General features: G+C 35.7%; 2 protein-coding genes across 3 annotated transcripts in view; one reads left to right on the forward strand and one right to left on the reverse strand.

Annotated features, from left to right (window-relative positions):
- Positions 1-4,831, reverse strand: part of mindy3 (MINDY lysine 48 deubiquitinase 3) — a 64,250-nt gene extending 59,419 nt beyond the window's left edge. For both annotated transcript variants that reach the window (XM_073847210.1, XM_073847209.1), the window contains exons 1-3: positions 4,629-4,831; positions 4,109-4,457; positions 3,770-3,849 (exon numbers count right to left, since the gene is read on the reverse strand). In XM_073847210.1, the coding sequence (XP_073703311.1) occupies positions 3,770-3,849; positions 4,109-4,202 (174 nt within the window). In that variant the 5' untranslated portion in view covers positions 4,203-4,457; positions 4,629-4,831. The remainder of the gene's footprint in view (positions 1-3,769; positions 3,850-4,108; positions 4,458-4,628) is intronic.
- A 1,699-nt stretch (positions 4,832-6,530) lies between these two features.
- The window catches only part of LOC141342851 (uncharacterized), a 168,452-nt gene continuing 156,714 nt past the window's right edge, over positions 6,531-18,268 (forward strand). The window contains exons 1-6 of the mRNA XM_073847416.1: positions 6,531-6,697; positions 7,228-7,328; positions 7,420-7,566; positions 8,082-8,231; positions 11,329-11,435; positions 13,820-13,943. Coding sequence (XP_073703517.1) covers positions 6,631-6,697; positions 7,228-7,328; positions 7,420-7,566; positions 8,082-8,231; positions 11,329-11,435; positions 13,820-13,943 — 696 coding nt within the window. The 5' untranslated portion in view covers positions 6,531-6,630. The remainder of the gene's footprint in view (positions 6,698-7,227; positions 7,329-7,419; positions 7,567-8,081; positions 8,232-11,328; positions 11,436-13,819; positions 13,944-18,268) is intronic.

Genomic DNA, 18,268 nt, shown 5'->3' on the forward strand with positions numbered 1-18,268 from the left:
AAATCATTTTTATAGAATGCTGTCATCTAAGATCCCATTTAAAACTAAATGTAGATGTTTAAACGTACAGACTATGGATGAAACTGCTACGATTACTCTACTGTTAAAGCATACATTTTATTTAAACAATTTATCTACATACTTACATATGCAATTCATAGAGGACATATTGTATTAGCCCTACAGTTACAACATCTATAACATTTTACATAACATTTAACTATTTTCTCTCACAATTCTGACTTCGCAAATGCAAGTTTATATCACCTATTTCGAACTTTACAACTCGATTTAACTCACCAATAGCAAGTCTGTCAATTCTGAGGGAAAAAAAGAAGTGTGATTCTGAGCAGAGGGGAAAAGAGAGAATGACAAGTTGATTTTTCTTATCAGAATTGTGACATATAAACTCAAGTTTACTTTATTCTTTTATGCCATGGCTTCCATAGACCACTACTTGTAAAACTGTAAAAAAAAATTCTGCCACCAGATAAGCTCCGCCCACAAAAAAACAATCACTGTTTGCAAGCACAGACAGACAATTGGTCTATGTCATCATGCTTTGGTCTGGGCGATGATATAGTTCTTGATGAACGGGTCTTTACAATCTTTACACTGGCTTACACTGTATAAAGGTCCTAGATCACATATAATTTAAAGGTGCCATAGAATGGAAAACTGTGTTTACCTCGGCATAGTTAAACAATAACAGTTCAGTGCATGGACATGACATACCATGAGTCTCAATCACTATCGTTTCCTCCTTTTTATATAAATCTAGTGTTTGCAAAAGACCACCGAAAAATAGGTCAATTTCAACATAACACCGACTGTTATGAAACATCCCCGGGATCGTTAATAGTTACGCCCCCAACATTTGCATCGCCCAATCATCAGTAACGCCAGCACATCAGTAAAACAAGGTGAGTCACTGAAGGGACACGGTTAGCTTAATGCTAGCGCTAGCCTGTTACATTGCAGTACAAACGATTTCACTTACCACATAAACAGAGAGATGCCTGCGCTGATGATGGTGTATGATGCAGAAATAACATCGCGGATGATGGCGAATGATTTACAGATCCCGAGTATCACTGACAGGCAGCTGAACTTGTGTGGTAAGTAATGTAAGCACTCTCTCAGCCTCGTTTCTACTACTCTCAAAAATTACTCATCAAACCAAACAGTGACTACGTTTACATGGACACCAGTAATCTAATTAATGACCTTATTCTGAATAAGACAATAATATGATTAAGGTGTTTACATGAGTTGCTTTTAGAATATTCCTTTCATGTTCATGTTATAGTACATAGATCGATTAATGACACACATCATTACGTCCACACGCGGCGCTATCAGTTCATCTTTGTTATAGACTTTTGGATAGGGCTGGGCGATTAATCGAAAAGTAATCGAAATCGACATTCAGAACCTATAATCGATCAAAATTTTCCAGGTCAATTATTTCAATTACTTTCCCTTTAAAAACACTACTGTGTGTGGAGTCAGGTGACCCCGCTCCGTTACGTTGCGTTATTCCGCCGACATGTCGATGGAGAGCTTAAACAGTATTTATACAGTAAAAAGTATTTACAGGATATACAAGAGTAATTTTATTTAGAAGAGATACTGCTTATTTTCTACTTTTAATATTTATTATTATTTTATAAATAATTGATTTTGTTTCCAAAAGTGCAAGTTATTTATTTTCACTAATTTATGAAAAATGTGACTTTCCGTTTTAAGCAGTGTGTGCTTTAATTTCAGTTGTTCAACACTGATGTTCAATAAATAATCATAGATAGTAGATAGTGTGTGCACCCTTCATTCAAAAATCTCTCACTTGTAATATGTGCGCATATTTACTGTACAAAACTTGTCAGTGAACTATGAGGGCAAAAAAATAAATATTATTTAATTATAATTAAATATAATTTTATTAATGAATAAAATAATCGTTCATTAATCGTAATCGGGTTAAAATGTTCAATTAATCGAGATTTTGATTTTAGGCCAAAATCGCCCAGCCCTACTTTTGGATGTTTCGGTTTTAATTTTACAAAAGCTTGAAGTGGCTCTGGACATATGCAACATTTTTTTTAGAATGTGTGAGTTAAAATTTGCCGTGGTCGCATTTGTGCGAGTGCATGCTGTGCTGCTCCAAAGTGTCTGCTCCATACAGCGAGTGTTTCAGAGCCAGTCAGTTTTTAGGAAAAAAAAAAAACACGCAAACAGTGTCACCGAAAGCCAGTTTAGTTTTACTTTTTTTGTTTGTTTTCATTTTGAAAACCCTGTTATCTTTGCCGTTTATCTCACATTACGCTTTGGAGGCTTCTTTTATTTATTTTTTTATTAATAAATTTGATTGCTCAGTGTTTGCGTGCCCTGTAATAAATTGTTTAGTCATCATATAACACAGCATGATGAAGTGATGGAGTCCGTGCCTCGTCTTATTAGTTTTTGTTAATAAATGCTATATTAGCTAGTTTTATTTTATTGTTGTTATGCTGTTTAATTAAAATAACAAATCCATCTTTTAAGAATTTGTTTTAATCTTAAAATTGATAGGTGTAGCCTATATATGTAAGCAAAACCAAGATCAAGAATTCGAAAGTAAAAGTGAAAAGCATCCTAAGACATTCCGATAGCGGATATCCTGTTCACAAAATTAAAATCACAAATAATACTAATGAAAAAGAACGAGTTGAATGTTAACTACGTTTCCATAAAACTATAAATTATGATAACAAACTATTTATCAGCAATGAGCATTGATTAATCCCATGTTGTAGCAAAAAATAAATAAATAAAAATGAAACCAAAGCATAGGCTATGCACGTGCGACCAACTGAGAGCGTTATGCCGCGTTCCAGGCAACCCGTTACCCGTGTTTTTTCAAAACTTCTACCCGTGAAAGTAAACTGGAAAGACACTCAAACCCGTGAATTCCCACCCGTGAACTCGTACTAGATCAACGTACTCCCAGTTCCGAGTTCTGACGTGACATAGCCCGCGAAACAACAATAAAGCCTCTAGGGGTGCGGTGTTTATGCAAGTGGCACACGGTGGAAAAACAGAGTTTAGGAAAATATAACGTTGCAATCAAATTATTAAGAATATAAAAATAATAAATGCTTGGCGTGACTTGCCTGGAATGCTAAAGTCCTGAGTCGTGGTTTGAAGACGTGATTTACGAGCTCAAAAACCTGCCTGGAACGCAGCATTAGTGTGTATCCTGTTGAAAAATGTGGCGAAAAGTCCTACACAAGGGGAATAGTGTGATTAAGGTGTGTACATGTCTTCCATAATGCGACTAAAATAGGAATACTCCACCTGTCTTAATTCGATTTGTGTTTACTTCGATTATGACTTTAGTCGGATTAAATTAATCAAATCTCAGCTTACATGGTTGCTTCTTAATCAGAGTATTGTCTTAATCGCGTTAAAATCGGAATATTAATGTCCATGTAAACGTACTCAGTGACGCCTTGTGACCTATGGATACAGCCATTGTCTTCCTGAAAGAGAACAGTCTCATCAGGATAGGATAAAGGTAATCACTTAGATCCACAATACCAGCATGATTCCGGTTCCTCTTGATTTTCCTTTCATTTGTCACCAACCTGTATATTACATCACTGCAATGCAGCAATTATATGTTTGATTTCACAAAGGCGTGGATGTAGGCGTGCTTCACTACTGACTAAATATCATCAAAACCTATTAACAGTAAAAAAAAAAAAAAGCAAAAAAAAAAGACAAATACCTGCACAGGTGCAATGACAGCACACGGTCCACCTTCAAACTGCTCCAGTGCAGAGCGTTCAGCCTCACTGAACACAAAGCCTGTAGAAACAAACCACAGTCAATGTCACAAGTCTCAGTTCAGCAATTCATCACAATTCAGAACTAGGCAAGCAGTCAGGGTGAAGTAACTTGGACTTGGCATTGGTCTTCTCTGCTGACCACTGCAGATTTATGTTTACAATACAAGTAATGGATGTATATCCTTTAAACTGAGAGTTTCAACCTTGACAATCTGAGTCAGCAGAGTAAGACTTTTTAAATAGCCATTAAAGCATCAAGAACTCTCGAGATCGCTTACCTTGTGACCACCTGCGGAAGAGGGATACAGGGACTCCCCCGCCACTGGGTCTGCCCCACACAAGATCCACTACTTCTTTATTAGTATCTGACATTTCTGCTCTTGGTTTCCGTCAATGTTAACTCAAACCATGCATCGAGACCAGTGAAGCTCCTTGTGACAGCTAATCGCTGTAGTGAACGCGACGTGGCCTGTTTTTGTATTCCGCTGAATCTTGAAGATTTGGCTTTGGTGAGCAGGTGGCATTGGCCACAGATGCGCTGCTGATGCGTAAACTGTCCCACAAGCGATGAGTGACCGATTGCTGGCGCCAAAAACGTTAAAGAACGTTAGCTTTTGAACACGCAGCCTGTAACAACAACACACCACAGCTTTATTAACCTCATACAGGTTTGCTTTGTGTCTGAAATGAATATTATCTTACGTCTTATCTAGCATTCGGTTCTTTAATTCAAGGTTTCTGTTCTGTCTATTTAACTGAGAAGGCCCAGTTATATCCTCACTGAAGTAACTCACTCACCATACGTTCTGTGGCTTGTTACGTTACCAAACGTTTAAGACAAACGTTTAGCTCGTTCCTCCGACAGCCAGTTTTAGGAGTAGCCAACGACTGTCAACGCCACTCGACAGCACCCAGAGAAAATACGAAGGAATTCAATGAAAAATGCTCGCTGAGGTAACTGCAGATTGCTCTGTGATCCATTCAGTTTATTTACTACGTGCCTCCACCTCAAGTTCGACTTTGGGAGAGATTGGTTCAAATCGAGAAGGTTCTGGTGACGTCGAGAGAGGGAGAGATTTGATTGGTTATTCCGCCCATCAATCATGCGGCAACGTGTGTTGTGCCCGCCTACAATACGGAGGCTGAGCTTGAATATACAGAAAGCTTCGCAAAGCAATGTTATATAAGAAAGAGATTAGGCAGCCATAAATTCTTAAAATACCAACCGTGAAGTAGGCGCGCCCACAAAAGCTATAGTGATGACTTGTAGACAGTGTAATAGATGGTCAGAAAATACCTCACGTACATTCTAAATATAGATAAACACTGCATATTTGCTCTACACCATGCACCAAAAGCTATAGGTTAGTTAGAATAGCAAGTCAATTGTATGAGCACAATGAGTATAAATTCGTTAATAATGAAAAATGACTGAATAAAATACATTTTAAAATGTATATGGGCCATTCTATAGAATTAGTCTAAAGTCAGAGTTGGAAATGTCTTGTCTTTCTCCAAAAAATGTGTGTATGAAAATTATATAATATCCAAGGTACACATTTCTAGTAATTGTGCAGTTAATTATCATTGTATTTTCAGAAAGTTTTGCAATATGTCCTCTCTCCTCAAATTTGTCACTACCAAAAAAAAAAAATTAATTAAATAATCTGAATGGTTCTATTGACCTGTTAAGATTTTGCTTACATCTACATTGTAAATATAATTTTAAAAATATATATATTTAAAAATAATTCAGAGGTTAATCAATAACAATTACATTTTAACAATATTTTAAGTGTGATTTATGAGATTTGTTTTATTTTGAATCCAATTTTTCTTTATAAAAGGCAAAAAGTTCACACTGATTACAAAGTTATGGAATGACCCAAAAAAGTGTGCTTAACTTCAAAAAAGAAAAAAGAAAAAAGAAAAGAAAAACAGTGTTCAGTAGTGAGGTTCCTTAAGGTTACAAAACATACACAGATTCGGTAGTGACATGAAAATACGGGACACTTTTTATTTATTTATTTTTTTAACATAAAATTTCATTTTTTAAAAAGAAAATATGTTAAAAAAAATTTTTTTTGAAAACTTTTTAAAAGAATCAAAAAGAAACGTCTAAAAACAACAATCAAAAATATCTAAAAATTATTTCAATATCATTTTCATAAATTGAAATGTAGGGATTAGGGTTCGTGACAGCCACCTCCCAATTCCAAGCATCCACTAAATGAGGATTATATATATATTAAGCTTACTAATATTTGAAATATTACTGTGGGTTTCAATAGATAATAGAAGAATCTTAGTAAACATCTAAAATTTGAATACTTAAACGCTTTTTAAATGTGTTTTTTTGGTTGTGGGACTGCAGTTTGGACTAATTCTGTAGAATGCCCTTTAGTTAGGTAATTAGTGTTAAAAATTACATAACACATTTTTGCTGTTTTATTTATTTACATTTTAGCTATTTTCTTTTTAAATAAATATATAGTAACTCATTTTCACTACAAATATTTAAATGAACTGAAAATAAACTGTATATAATACATTTTTTACCGTTGTACAATGTTGCATACAAGCAACGGGTTTTTCCTCAAAAATGCACTGAGAAGAGGACGACAGACGCGCCATCCTTAGAGACTTTTATTTTGTTAAAGATGTAACCGGAAGTCAATCTGTCTGATTCACGTTGTAGCCCATGCGTACTTTCACGCTGGCAAGTGAAGGCATCCCTAGTGGAGAAGTATTTTTCTCTTTATAAAAAGTGCCATAAATTCACAGACTTTATCTAACAACAATGGGCGGACAAGCAAAGGCTAAAAAGAAAAACAAAGCAAAAAGAAAAGACACTAAACCAAATGGAGGTATGACAGTTTTGTGAATCTAACCGTTATAGAGTTAAACTATCTGGTCATATGGCTGTTAGTTCACGAAAATAATGATTTTTTAAAAATGACACATATGTTAAACCTGTTTCCTGTTATAGACTGGACACCGGTAGTCATCATAGCTTGCTTTAACAATAACGGTTTAATGTAAACATGATCCATGTGATCTGCTTCATGTGTTATGTTATGTTAAGCCTATTGAAGAAGAAGCACTGTCAGACCTGTGCTTATTAGATTAGATTAAACTTTATTGTCATTTCACATGTTCAAATACAAGGCAACGAAATGCAGTTTAAGTCTAACCAGGAGTGCAATAAGCAGCAAGTGCAAGATATAAGTATAAGTTAAAAGTGCACTTATAGGAGGTATGTGCAAGGAGAAACTATGGGTAATATTTACAGATGAATGTACTGTGAGCATAATATACAGGTGCTATTAACTATTAATTCTGTGCTGGAATGTTAAAATGTGTGAGTGGTTTGTGAAAATCTGTTCTTGATGTTCAGGTGCCTTGATGTCACCACAGGAGAGAGTGAAAGCGAAGATGCAGGAAAGAGCCAAAAAGAAAACAGCTGAAAAATACACAATTGATCAATTAATTGAAAAGGTAATATGTTTCCTAGTTTCCTGTTACAGACATAAAATATTAGTGCTTGTTTTCAGACTGTACTACTGTACCCTTTCTCTGTTCCTCTCAGACTGAAGAGTGTATAGACAACTTTGACTTTGACATGGCCAGGCTGTACTGTCAGCGAGCGCTGGAAATTGAACCCACTAACCTGACCCTCCTGGACATGATGGGGAACATCTGCGCTGAACTGGGAGATATAGAGAAAGCGAAACAGATATCCTTTACGTATACCATACACTACGAGTCAAAAGTTTTTGAACAGTAAGATTTTTAATGTTTTTTTAAAGTAGTCTTCTGCTCACCAAGCCTGCATTTATTTGACCCAAAGTACAGCAAAAACAGTATAATTTTGAAATATTTTTACTATTTAACATTTTTTCTTGAACAGCAAATCAGCATATTAGAGTGATTTCTGAAGGATCATGTTATGCTGAAAAATTAGTTTGATCACAGGAATAAATTAAATTTTACAGTATATTCAAATAGAAAACAGTTATTTTAAATAGTACAGATATTTCAAAATGTGACTGTTTTTGCTGTACTGTGGAACAAATAAATGCAGACTTTTTTTAAACATTAAAATCTTACTGTTCAAAAACTTTTGACTGGTAGTGTACTATCGAAATCACTTGAATATGTTTATCCTGTACTGTCCTCTAGTCTTGTTTATTGTTTTGTTGAAGAGAGTGTCATTGTATCTGAGTGTTACGGTCCTTGACAGCAGTGTACGTGTATCTAAAAGCTGTGGAGCTCAGTCCAGAGGAGGGCCACAGTAAGTACATGTACCTTGGGCAGATTCACACAGGCATGGAGGCAGTGCAATACTTCAGTAAAGGAACTGAGGTCATGCTCAACGCCATGGACAAACATGCCAATGAGGCAAGACAGCACTGATTATTATTTTATTTACACATATGTATATACTACCGTTCAAAAATGTGTTTTAAAGTTCCAGAGAACCCTGAAAATGAGACTATCTGAGACCAGATGTAAACAGAATTTTCCTCCCTAAGATACAAAGGAATTTTCATTTTGTTTAGAACCCTCAGAGCTTCGGCTAATGAATAATGGATGCATTCCATCATTATGCTGCATTTTCCCAGTGGACAGCACTTTCTTTGCATTGATTACTAAGTTAGCTGCTGAATCAGAGTAATGCTTTCTGGAAGGCACAGAATTAGCACTGACATAATAGCTGGAGCCATTTAGTTATGCTGAGCTGGTCTCAAAGTAAATCTGTGTGCACTCTTTGCGTCTGTCTTCACGGGGCAGGTAAATGAAAAAGACAAATAGACAGATGTGTCCTGTTCCTGTAGGTAGAGAGCTGTTGAAAACCAGCTGGTCGCAAACATTGTTTTACATCAAAGCAAACTGTAATCAATTGTAATGACGCAGGTCTTGCATACATTATTGTGTATTGGATTTAGACACTGTGAATAATGCCCTGTGCATTGGGGGGTATAAGATGTACATCCTCAGTGGTCTCTAAATGACTTGTCCTAAGGGATAGTTGTATTTGTTTAAACAAAGAAGAACCAGTTATAGGATATATTTAGTTCTAAATGTGCAGTTAAGTTTTTCAGCACTAGAGGGCAATGAAACATAAGCAAATAATGAAGTGCTGTATGGCAGTGGTTCTCAAGAGGGTTGCCAGGTTTGCCTAACAAAACTAGCCCATGGCAAATCAAAACCAGCCTGAAGTACTGTATATGCAATGACTATATTCCAAATATCACAAATTTAAATATGTAATTTCCATACCTAAAATACACATTTTACACTTACTGTTGATGCACATTGATCATAAACAGCTTAATAGCTTTCTACCAGTGACGCTTCTTCACAAAACTTAATATATAGGGCAGTTTTACCATAGGTAGAACCTATTAACCTTTAACCCTTGTGGGAAAATCAACCCATGGCAACAGTTTAAGGGTAGCCTAGTCCTGGGGGAAAATGTGGACTTGGCAACCCTGGTTCTCAACCTTTTTGTTTTGAAGGATTACCATTGTCCAACACACTGTTCAAAGGCTTGCCGAATGTACAGTTTTAGCTTTTTTTTACTTTCATTTTCATTGTTTAATTTGATTGTATTAACAGAAATTGGTATGTTTACATATGAATTAACCACAATTTATTTGGGATTCTAAAAATTTCAAGAACTGTATGTTAAAAATAACACACAATAGTTATTGATGGGGGAGAGGGGAATAAATATTTTAATTAATTAATTAATTAATTTTTTTATTTTAATATGTTTTTGCATGTTTTTTATCATTTCAATTAAGTTAGATTATTTTAATCAGAGTATGTGAGCGGAGCGGAGTGCGAGCGGAGCGCGGAGTGGAGCGGTGTGATTTTGAATGGAGGGAGGAGCGGATTTTTGAAAAGTCGGAGCGTCGTGGTTTTCACTCGCTCCAAGTGCACTCCACCACCGCTCCATCATAAGTACAATTCATGCCAACGGTCCGTAATATAACTGCATAATAAGCAGGCATTCACATGTTAAACATATTTAGCTTGATAGAGATGGATCACTCAAATCAGAAATAATGTGAATGGACATGAGCGGTAAATTATAGTTCACAAGGATTTAGTTTGTTCCTTCTAGATACTGAATATATTCAGGTGAAAGCCTCATTTAAACATGTGCAGCACTTATTCACACGCAATCGCTGTGACAATAATGCATTAAAACAAATGTAATGGTACTATCCGATTTCGAATTATCAGAAATCTGTAAGAAATGCAGCGATCCATAGGTAAAATAACTGACGAAAATGTAGTTATTTTCATTACAAACTTTGCACTGCATAAAGCAGTAGTTATACTCTTTTAATGCTGACAATGTTATTAGCTTGGTATGTGGTAGGAACAAAGTTTGCACACTATTCCAAACTCTCCTGTTGTTTTAATATGTGTTATGAACAGGACCGTTATATTTAAAACATAAGGCTATTTCTGAATGTTTTGACGCGGAGCGAAGGCGGAGCGGTGTTTATGATATCAGTGAGCGAGGAGTGGAGCGGGAGCGAGAAATTGTGAACCCGGAGTGGAGCTGGAGAGGAGCGATTATTAAATGCACTGAGCGCGGAGGGGAAATTGTTGCCGCTCCACTCCGCTCACATACTCTGATTTTAATATACTAATAATAATATTAATATTTTTAATAACAATATATTTATTTAAAGAATTCTTTAAAAACATTTTTTGCAAACCTGAGGCTGACTGTCTACTAAACATTTTGCATGTATGTTAAAATATTTAATTGTAATAAATTAATAAAAAACATCTAAAATATTATAGATTATTCTAAAGATTAAATATTATAATTTACCATAAAAATATTATGAAACTATTGTGCTATGCGCTATAAATGATAAGTCTTCTGAAGCCATAAGATAGCTTTGTGATGAACATGTGGCATATTTATTTTGACAGTCTCAGTGCAATAAATAAATAAAGCATTAAAAATTGACTGAAATTGGGTTTGTTCATCGCTCACAGCTATTATGTTGAAATATAGCGCATAATTTATATGGTGATTTTGTCCTTTTTGGAGTTTGAGAGCCCCAGTGGTCACTAAGATGAACAATTTGTTTTTGTATTTAAAAACTGCTATCAAGCGATTATTTGCGATTAATTACATCTAAATAAAAGTTTTTGTTTACATAATATATGTTTGTATATATATATATATATATATATATATATATATATATATATAATTTATATATTAAAAATATATGTAATACCAGTTGTATACAAATATATACATGTACATATTTTCAACATCTACTGTATGCATGTGTATTTATATATACATAATACATTTATGCAGTCCACATACATATATTATGTAAACTTTTATTTTGGATGCGATTAATCGTTTGACAGAACTAAAGGTGAGTCAACAATGACGAGGGGAATTATTATTATTTAACTCATTGTCACATGTGGTTCTGTGCCCTGATAGGCTAGTGCGCTTGGAGCGGCTGCATTCCCATCGGAGGGTGCCGTCTCAAAAAAAGACGTGTCTGTGGCCTTCTGTTCCATCGCTGAGATCTTCTTCACAGATCTCTGGTAAATATCTTTCTTTTTTTACCCAGATATATGCTGGCTCTTGTTCAACTTCTGCCCATCTTTGTTTGCTCTGGTCTTTCTCACTCTTTTCATTTCTCAACCTTTTTGGCTTCCTGTACCTGATGAGATAATACGCCCCCCACACATACACACACAGGCATACACACCTGGGACGCTGCAGACTGGAGCCCATCTGCTCTGAGGCCTGCAGAAAAGATCTAATCACAGATTGGTTGATAGAGGGATAGAAAGAGGGAGAGGGCTGGGAATTCAGGATTGGGGTAATGGTGCGGTAGGAGAGAGATGAAAAGTAGATTTGGATTGGAGATGCGCTTAGTGTTGATTGCAGAGGATCTTGGCACGGCGTGACTCCCTGAGATTGAAATTCAGAGCATGAGGGAAAGGTCAGGTTTATTCACTATAAGTAAGCACCATACCATTTCACACATCAGTGTACATTATGAAGGTACAGCAGCAGCTTCTAGCAAACTACACTACGTCTCTGTGCCTTTGCTCTGGATGTTCGTGTGTATCGGGGTTGTTGTTGTGGTAGATGTTTGCTGCAGGTGATAACTGGAAAATCAAGAGCGGAAAAGAGTATGTGTGCTAATAAACAACATTTTCTTTGCTAGTGTTGATGCCCCTGGGTGCTGTGGAGACTCTTGTTTAGTTCAGTTGTTGGTCAAACTTGTAATTGTTTGGTGTAAGCATTGTATCCAGACAGAGTTACAACATGCAGTGTGTGTTACTTTGAAATAGTTTCAAAAATGCATTTAATTCTAATACATATTTAATGCGGCCCATTTTGGTGTCTGCATGAAATTAAAAAGCGTATTAAATGCAAGCTAAGTGTCTGCTTTAATGTTTCAAATAACTTTTATGAAAATAAAATGTCAAAATATGGGTGATATAATGTTCCAACATCATTTAGTGTAACAGATACAATACCAGTCAAAAGTTTTTGAACAGTAAGATGTTTAATGTTTTTTTTTTTTAAATAAGTCTCTTCTACTCATCAAGCCTGTATTTATTTGATCCAAAGTACAGCAAAAACAGTAACTTTTGAAACATTTTTACTATTTAAAATCACTGTTTTCTATTTGAATATATTTTAAAATGTAATTTGTTTCTGTGGTCAAAGCTAAATATTCAGCATCATTTCTCCAGTCTTCAGTGTCACATCCTGCATCAAATTAAAAAGCATATTAAATGCAAGTTAAGTGTCTGCTTTAATGTTTCAAATAACTTTCATGAAAATAATATGTCAAAATATGGTTGAAATAATGTTCCAACATACCAGTCAAACGTTTTGAAATATTTTGAAATATTTTTACTATTTAAAATAACTGTTTTCTATTTGAATATATTTTAAAATATAATTTATTTCTGTGATCAAAGCTAAATATTCAGTATCATTTCTCCAGTCTTCAGTGTCATATGATCCTTCAGAAATCATTGTAATATTCTGATTAGCTGTTCAAAAAACATTTTTAATTATTATTATTATTATTATTATTATTATTATCAATATTTAAAACAGTTGAGTACATTTTTTCAGGATTCTTTGATGAATAGAAAGATTCAAATATCAACATTTATCTGAAATAAAAAGCTTTATACACTATAACATTCAAAAGCATAGAGTCAGTATATATAATTATTGAAATTAAAACTTTTATTTGGCAAGGTTGCTTTAAATTGATCAAAAGTGATGATAAAGACATGTATAATTTTACAAAAGATTTCTATTTCAGATAAATGCTTTCTATTTGTCAAAAAAACCTGAAAATTTTCTACTCAGCTGTTTTCAACAGAATAATAATAATAATAATAATAATACATGTTTTTAAGGCGGCAAATCTGAATATTAGAATGATTTCTGAAATTGCATTTTAAAATATATTCAGATAGAAAACAGTTATTTTAAATAGCACAAATATTTAACAAATCTGACTGTTTTTGCTGTACTTCTTTAAAAACATTAAAAATCTTACTGTTCAAAAACTTTTGACTGATATTGTATATGTAGCTAAAAATAAAATTACATACTTAATCTGGCCTTATTAAAATATATATACAAAAATAAGTGATTATACTATATGTTTAATGATTAAAACTTCTTGCTGACAAATGGGTTAAAGATAGTGCTTTGAAGGATAGGGCTTCCTCTCATCCAATGTCTCTCATATATCATTACCTGTTATCCTATTCTCTTCTTATCCTTTCTTAATTTCTCTTGTCCTTTCCCTCTTTCATAACTTATTTGTGCAAACATTAGCACACAGGTTTTTATGCAAAAATATACACTTACTCGTGAGTTTAATATCACTGACCGGCTTTTATGTGCTTTAAATAGATTTATAACTTTTTTTATTGTCTGACAGCATGGAGGAGGGCGCTGCTGACCGTTGCAAAGAAGCCATCGACAAAGCTTTACAGTACGACGAGCACAACCCAGAAGCTCTCCAGTTGATGGCCAGCTACCTGTTCAGCATCGAGAAAACTGAGGTACGACAGGACATCTGCGAAGTGAATTACCCACAGTTCCCTCACTATCTCACTGGTTCATTGCGCTTCTAGAAAGAAGAGCTTTGTGAGCAGTGGGCCATTATGCAGTCATAATTAGTGTAGGTGGAGAGCAGCTGAGAGAGCTGAGTCATGTATTTCTGAGAAGGACACACAGCTAGAAACTGTGTGAGAGAGCGAGTGAGTAAGAAAGACAGGTTTTGGGCATGCACGCTTGATTTTGTATGAGGGATAGATATAGATGGCAGATGAGAGTTAGGTCGCAGCTAATGAATTACAAGCCATTAATAAAACAAGCTTATTGAATATGACTCAGTGTGGGACAGATTTACTATTAGTGCAAACACACCTGCTTTGATGCACTTCATCATTGAAGCACTAGGGGGCAAACAGACATAAGACTAGCTTGTCTGCTCATCGTGAGCAACCCGCTGAGTTGAGCTTCAGTCTCCAGCTTAAAGCTCTAGTAACATTTGTGGGTATTTTCACTTCAGAAGACACTTCCATTTCCCTTCAGAGAGCTGACAGCAAAACTTGACTGAAAAATCATAAGCTTGAGTCTCTTTGTGTCCTCTAACCTCAACCCTTTTTCAGGCTTGTGCTGTTTCATCTCGTCCGATGTCACTGTCTCTAATCCTATGTTTCTGCCTCTTGTCCTTTACCTCGTTTCCCACTTCCTCTCATGCTTAACTAATTCCTCTCATTCAATACCACTTTCTCTCATCTTTAACCACTTCTTATTGTCCTACTTCACATCCAATATTCCTATTCATATTCTCTTCCTCTCAATGCATTCCACATCATTTTATCCTTCACTTCTTGTTCTCATCCAGTCCTTCCTTTTATCTCATACCACTACCTGCTATCCTACAGTCACTTTCTTTTATCCTATACCACTTCACCTCATCTTATAGAGAGGATCTTGTTGTCCTATTCTACCTTTTGTCATTCTATTCTACTTCCTAGTCATCCTATCCTATGCTATTTTCCTCCTTTCATCCCATCTTACTTCCTCTAATCCTATATTATTCCCTCTTGTCCTTTACAGTGAGGGGAAAAAATATTTGATCCCCTGCCGATTTTGTACCTTTGCCCACTGCCAAAGAAATGATCAGTCTGTAATTTTAATGGTAGGTTTATTTTAAACAGTGAGAGACAGAATAACAACAACAAAAAAATAAGAAAAACGTAATAAAAAAAAAGTTAAGTTGATTTGCATTTTACTGAGTGAAATGAGTATTTGATTCCCTATCAATCAGCAAGATTTCTGGCTCCCAGGTGTCTTTTATACAGGTAACAAGCTGAGATTAGGAGCACACTCTTAAAGGGAATGCTCATAATCTCAGTTTGTTACCTATATAAAAGACACCTGTCCACAGAAGCAATCAATCAATCAGTTTCCCAACTCTCCACCAAGGCCACCTTGGCCAAGACCAAAGACCTGTCCAGGGATGTCAGGGACAAGATTGTAGACCTACACAAGGCTGGAATGGGCTACAAGACCATCACCAAGCAGCTTGGTGAGAAGGTGACAACAGTTGGTGCGATTATTCGCAAATGGAACTGGGGCTCCATGCAAGATCTCACCTTGTGGAGTTTCAATAATCATGAGAACGGTGAGAAATCAGCCCAGAACTGCACGGGAAGATCTTTTTAATGATCTCAAGGCAGCTGGGGCCATAGTCACCAAGAAAACAATTGGTAACATACTACGCCGTAAAGGACTGAAATCCTGCAGCGCCTGCAAGGTCCCCCTGCTCAAGAAAGCACATGTACAGAACCGTCTGAAGATTGCCAAGAAGAAGCACATTAAGGTCCCACTCTCCAGACCTTAATCCCATAGAAAATCTGTGGAGGAAGCTGAAGGTTCGAGTTGCCAAATGTCAGCCTCGGAACCTTAATGACTTGGAAAGGATCTGCAAAGAGAAGTGGGACAAAATCCCTCCTGAGATGTGGGCAAACCTGGTGGCCAACTACAAGAAACTTCTGACATCTGTGATTGCCAACAAGGGTTTTGCCACCAAGTACTAAGGCATGTTTTGCGAAGGGGTCGACTTATTTCACTCATTAAAAAGCAAATCAATTTATAACTTTTTTGAAACTTTCTCTCAATCTGACCTACTCCTTTACTACTTCCTCTAATTCTATCCTACATTCTTTCATCTTGTAGCACCTGTTATCCTACTGTTTTATTTTCTTTCATGCGTTGCTACTTTCTCTCGGTCTATACAGCTTCTTATTGCTTATGCTATTTTCTACAGTACTTCTTTGCATCCTATACAGTACTACTTCCTCATCTCATTTTCTCTTACCCTGACCTACTTCCTTTTATCCTATTCTGCTTCCTCTCAGTGTATTCTACTTCCTCATATCAATACCTGTTATTCTACTTTTTGTCACCTCCTCTCATTCTTTACCACTTTTTGTTGCCCATGCAAATTCCAACCTTTTATTTATCATATACAGTACTGCTTCCTCTAACTCCTGTATCATTTCCTCTCATCCTAACTTATTTTTACTTACTTCCCCTCAACATATTCTACTTTCTCTTATCCTATCCTGCTTCTTTTCAATTCATACTTTGTCACGTCCACTCATCCTACACCTTTTCCCCTCATCTTACAGAGCGTCCTGGTGTCCTGTTCTACTTCCTGTTATCCTATTCCACTTCCTAGTTCCTTATATACTTCTCTCAACCCATCTTATTACCTATCGTGACATCTTAATTCCTTTCATGCTATATGTTTTTTTTTAATGGTCCTGTAATTTCCTGCTTCTTTGCATCATATGCTACTTCCTTTCAGATTGTCTTACTTTCGCTCTCACTAACCTACTTCCTATTATCCTATCCTGCTTCCTGTCAACATTTTTATAATCCCTTTTATCCTTTGCTGCTTCCTTTCATATCTTACCACTACAGATTATCCTAATTTCTGTTACTTTCTCTCACCCTTTACCACTTTTTATTGCCTGTGCATTTTCCTACTTTTTTCCTACTTCCTCCAAATCCTGTATCACTTCCTCTCATCCTAACTTGTTTCCTTTCACATGCTTCCTGTCAACATATTCTATTTCCTCTTATCCTTTATTAATTCCTCTCATCATATCCTGCTTCCTTTCATCTCAAGCCACTACCTGTTATCATACTTTCTTTCACTTCCTCTCGTCCCACACCATTTCCCCTCATTTTGTAGCTTCCTCCTGGTGTCCTGTTCTACTTCCTGTTATCCTATTCCACTTCCTAGTTCCTTATATCTTTTCTCATTTTCTCTGTTAGGGGTTTTCTCTCAACCCATCTTATTACATATCTTACCATCTTACTTCCTCTTATGCTATACCTTTTTTGGCCTTTTTAATGCATCATGCTACTTCCTTTCAGATTGTCTTACTTTTTCTCTCCCTAAACTACTTCCTACATTGCAAAAAATGCTTTTCTCACATGCCAAAATATCTAAAAATCCTTAAATCAAGAAGGATTTTCTAGACAAGTAAAAATTATTTTCTTGTTTTCAGAAAAAGCAAGTCAAAATTAAGTGAGTTTTTGCCTAGGGAAAGCAAAAAAAATATTTTTTCAAACAGAAAACAAGATTATTTTTCTTACCCCATTAATTTTAACTTTTTACTTCCTTCTTGTGTTAAGAATTTTTAGATATTTTGGCTGAAAACAAGACAAAAAATCTAAGTAAGAAAAGCATTTTTGCAGTGTATTGTCCTATCCTGCTTCCTCTCAACATATTCTCCTCCCTTTTATCCTTTTCTACTTCCTTCCATCCCATTCTTCTTCCTTTCATCTCATAACACTACCGATTACCCTACTCTCTGTCAACTTCTTTCATCCTTTACAATTTTAATTGCTCATGCAATTTCATACTTCTTTTACTACTTCCTCCAAATCCTGTATCGCTTTCTCTCATCCTAGCTTATTTTTCTCACCTACTTCCTTTTAACATATTCTGCTTCCTTTTATCCTTTCCTACTTCTTCTCATCCTATCCTGCTTTCATTTAATTTCAAGCCACTACCTGTTATCCTACGTTCTGTCACTTCCTCTCATCTTAAACCATTTCCCCTCATCTTTTAGAGCTTCCTCCTAGTGTCTGTTATATAGAGTCCTGTTATCCTGTTCTACCTAGTTCTGTAGATCCTTTCCCATTTTCTGTTAGAAGTTTTCTCTCAATCGTCTTACCATCTTACTTCCTCTCATGCTATACCTTTTTTGCATCATATGCTACTTCCTTTCAGATTGTCTTACTTTATCTCTCCCTAACTTCCTATTATCCTATCCTGCTTGCTCTCAACATATTCTAC

The sequence above is a fragment of the Garra rufa genome, chromosome 9 (assembly GCF_049309525.1).
Source record: "Garra rufa chromosome 9, GarRuf1.0, whole genome shotgun sequence".
Taxonomy (NCBI): domain Eukaryota; kingdom Metazoa; phylum Chordata; class Actinopteri; order Cypriniformes; family Cyprinidae; genus Garra; species Garra rufa.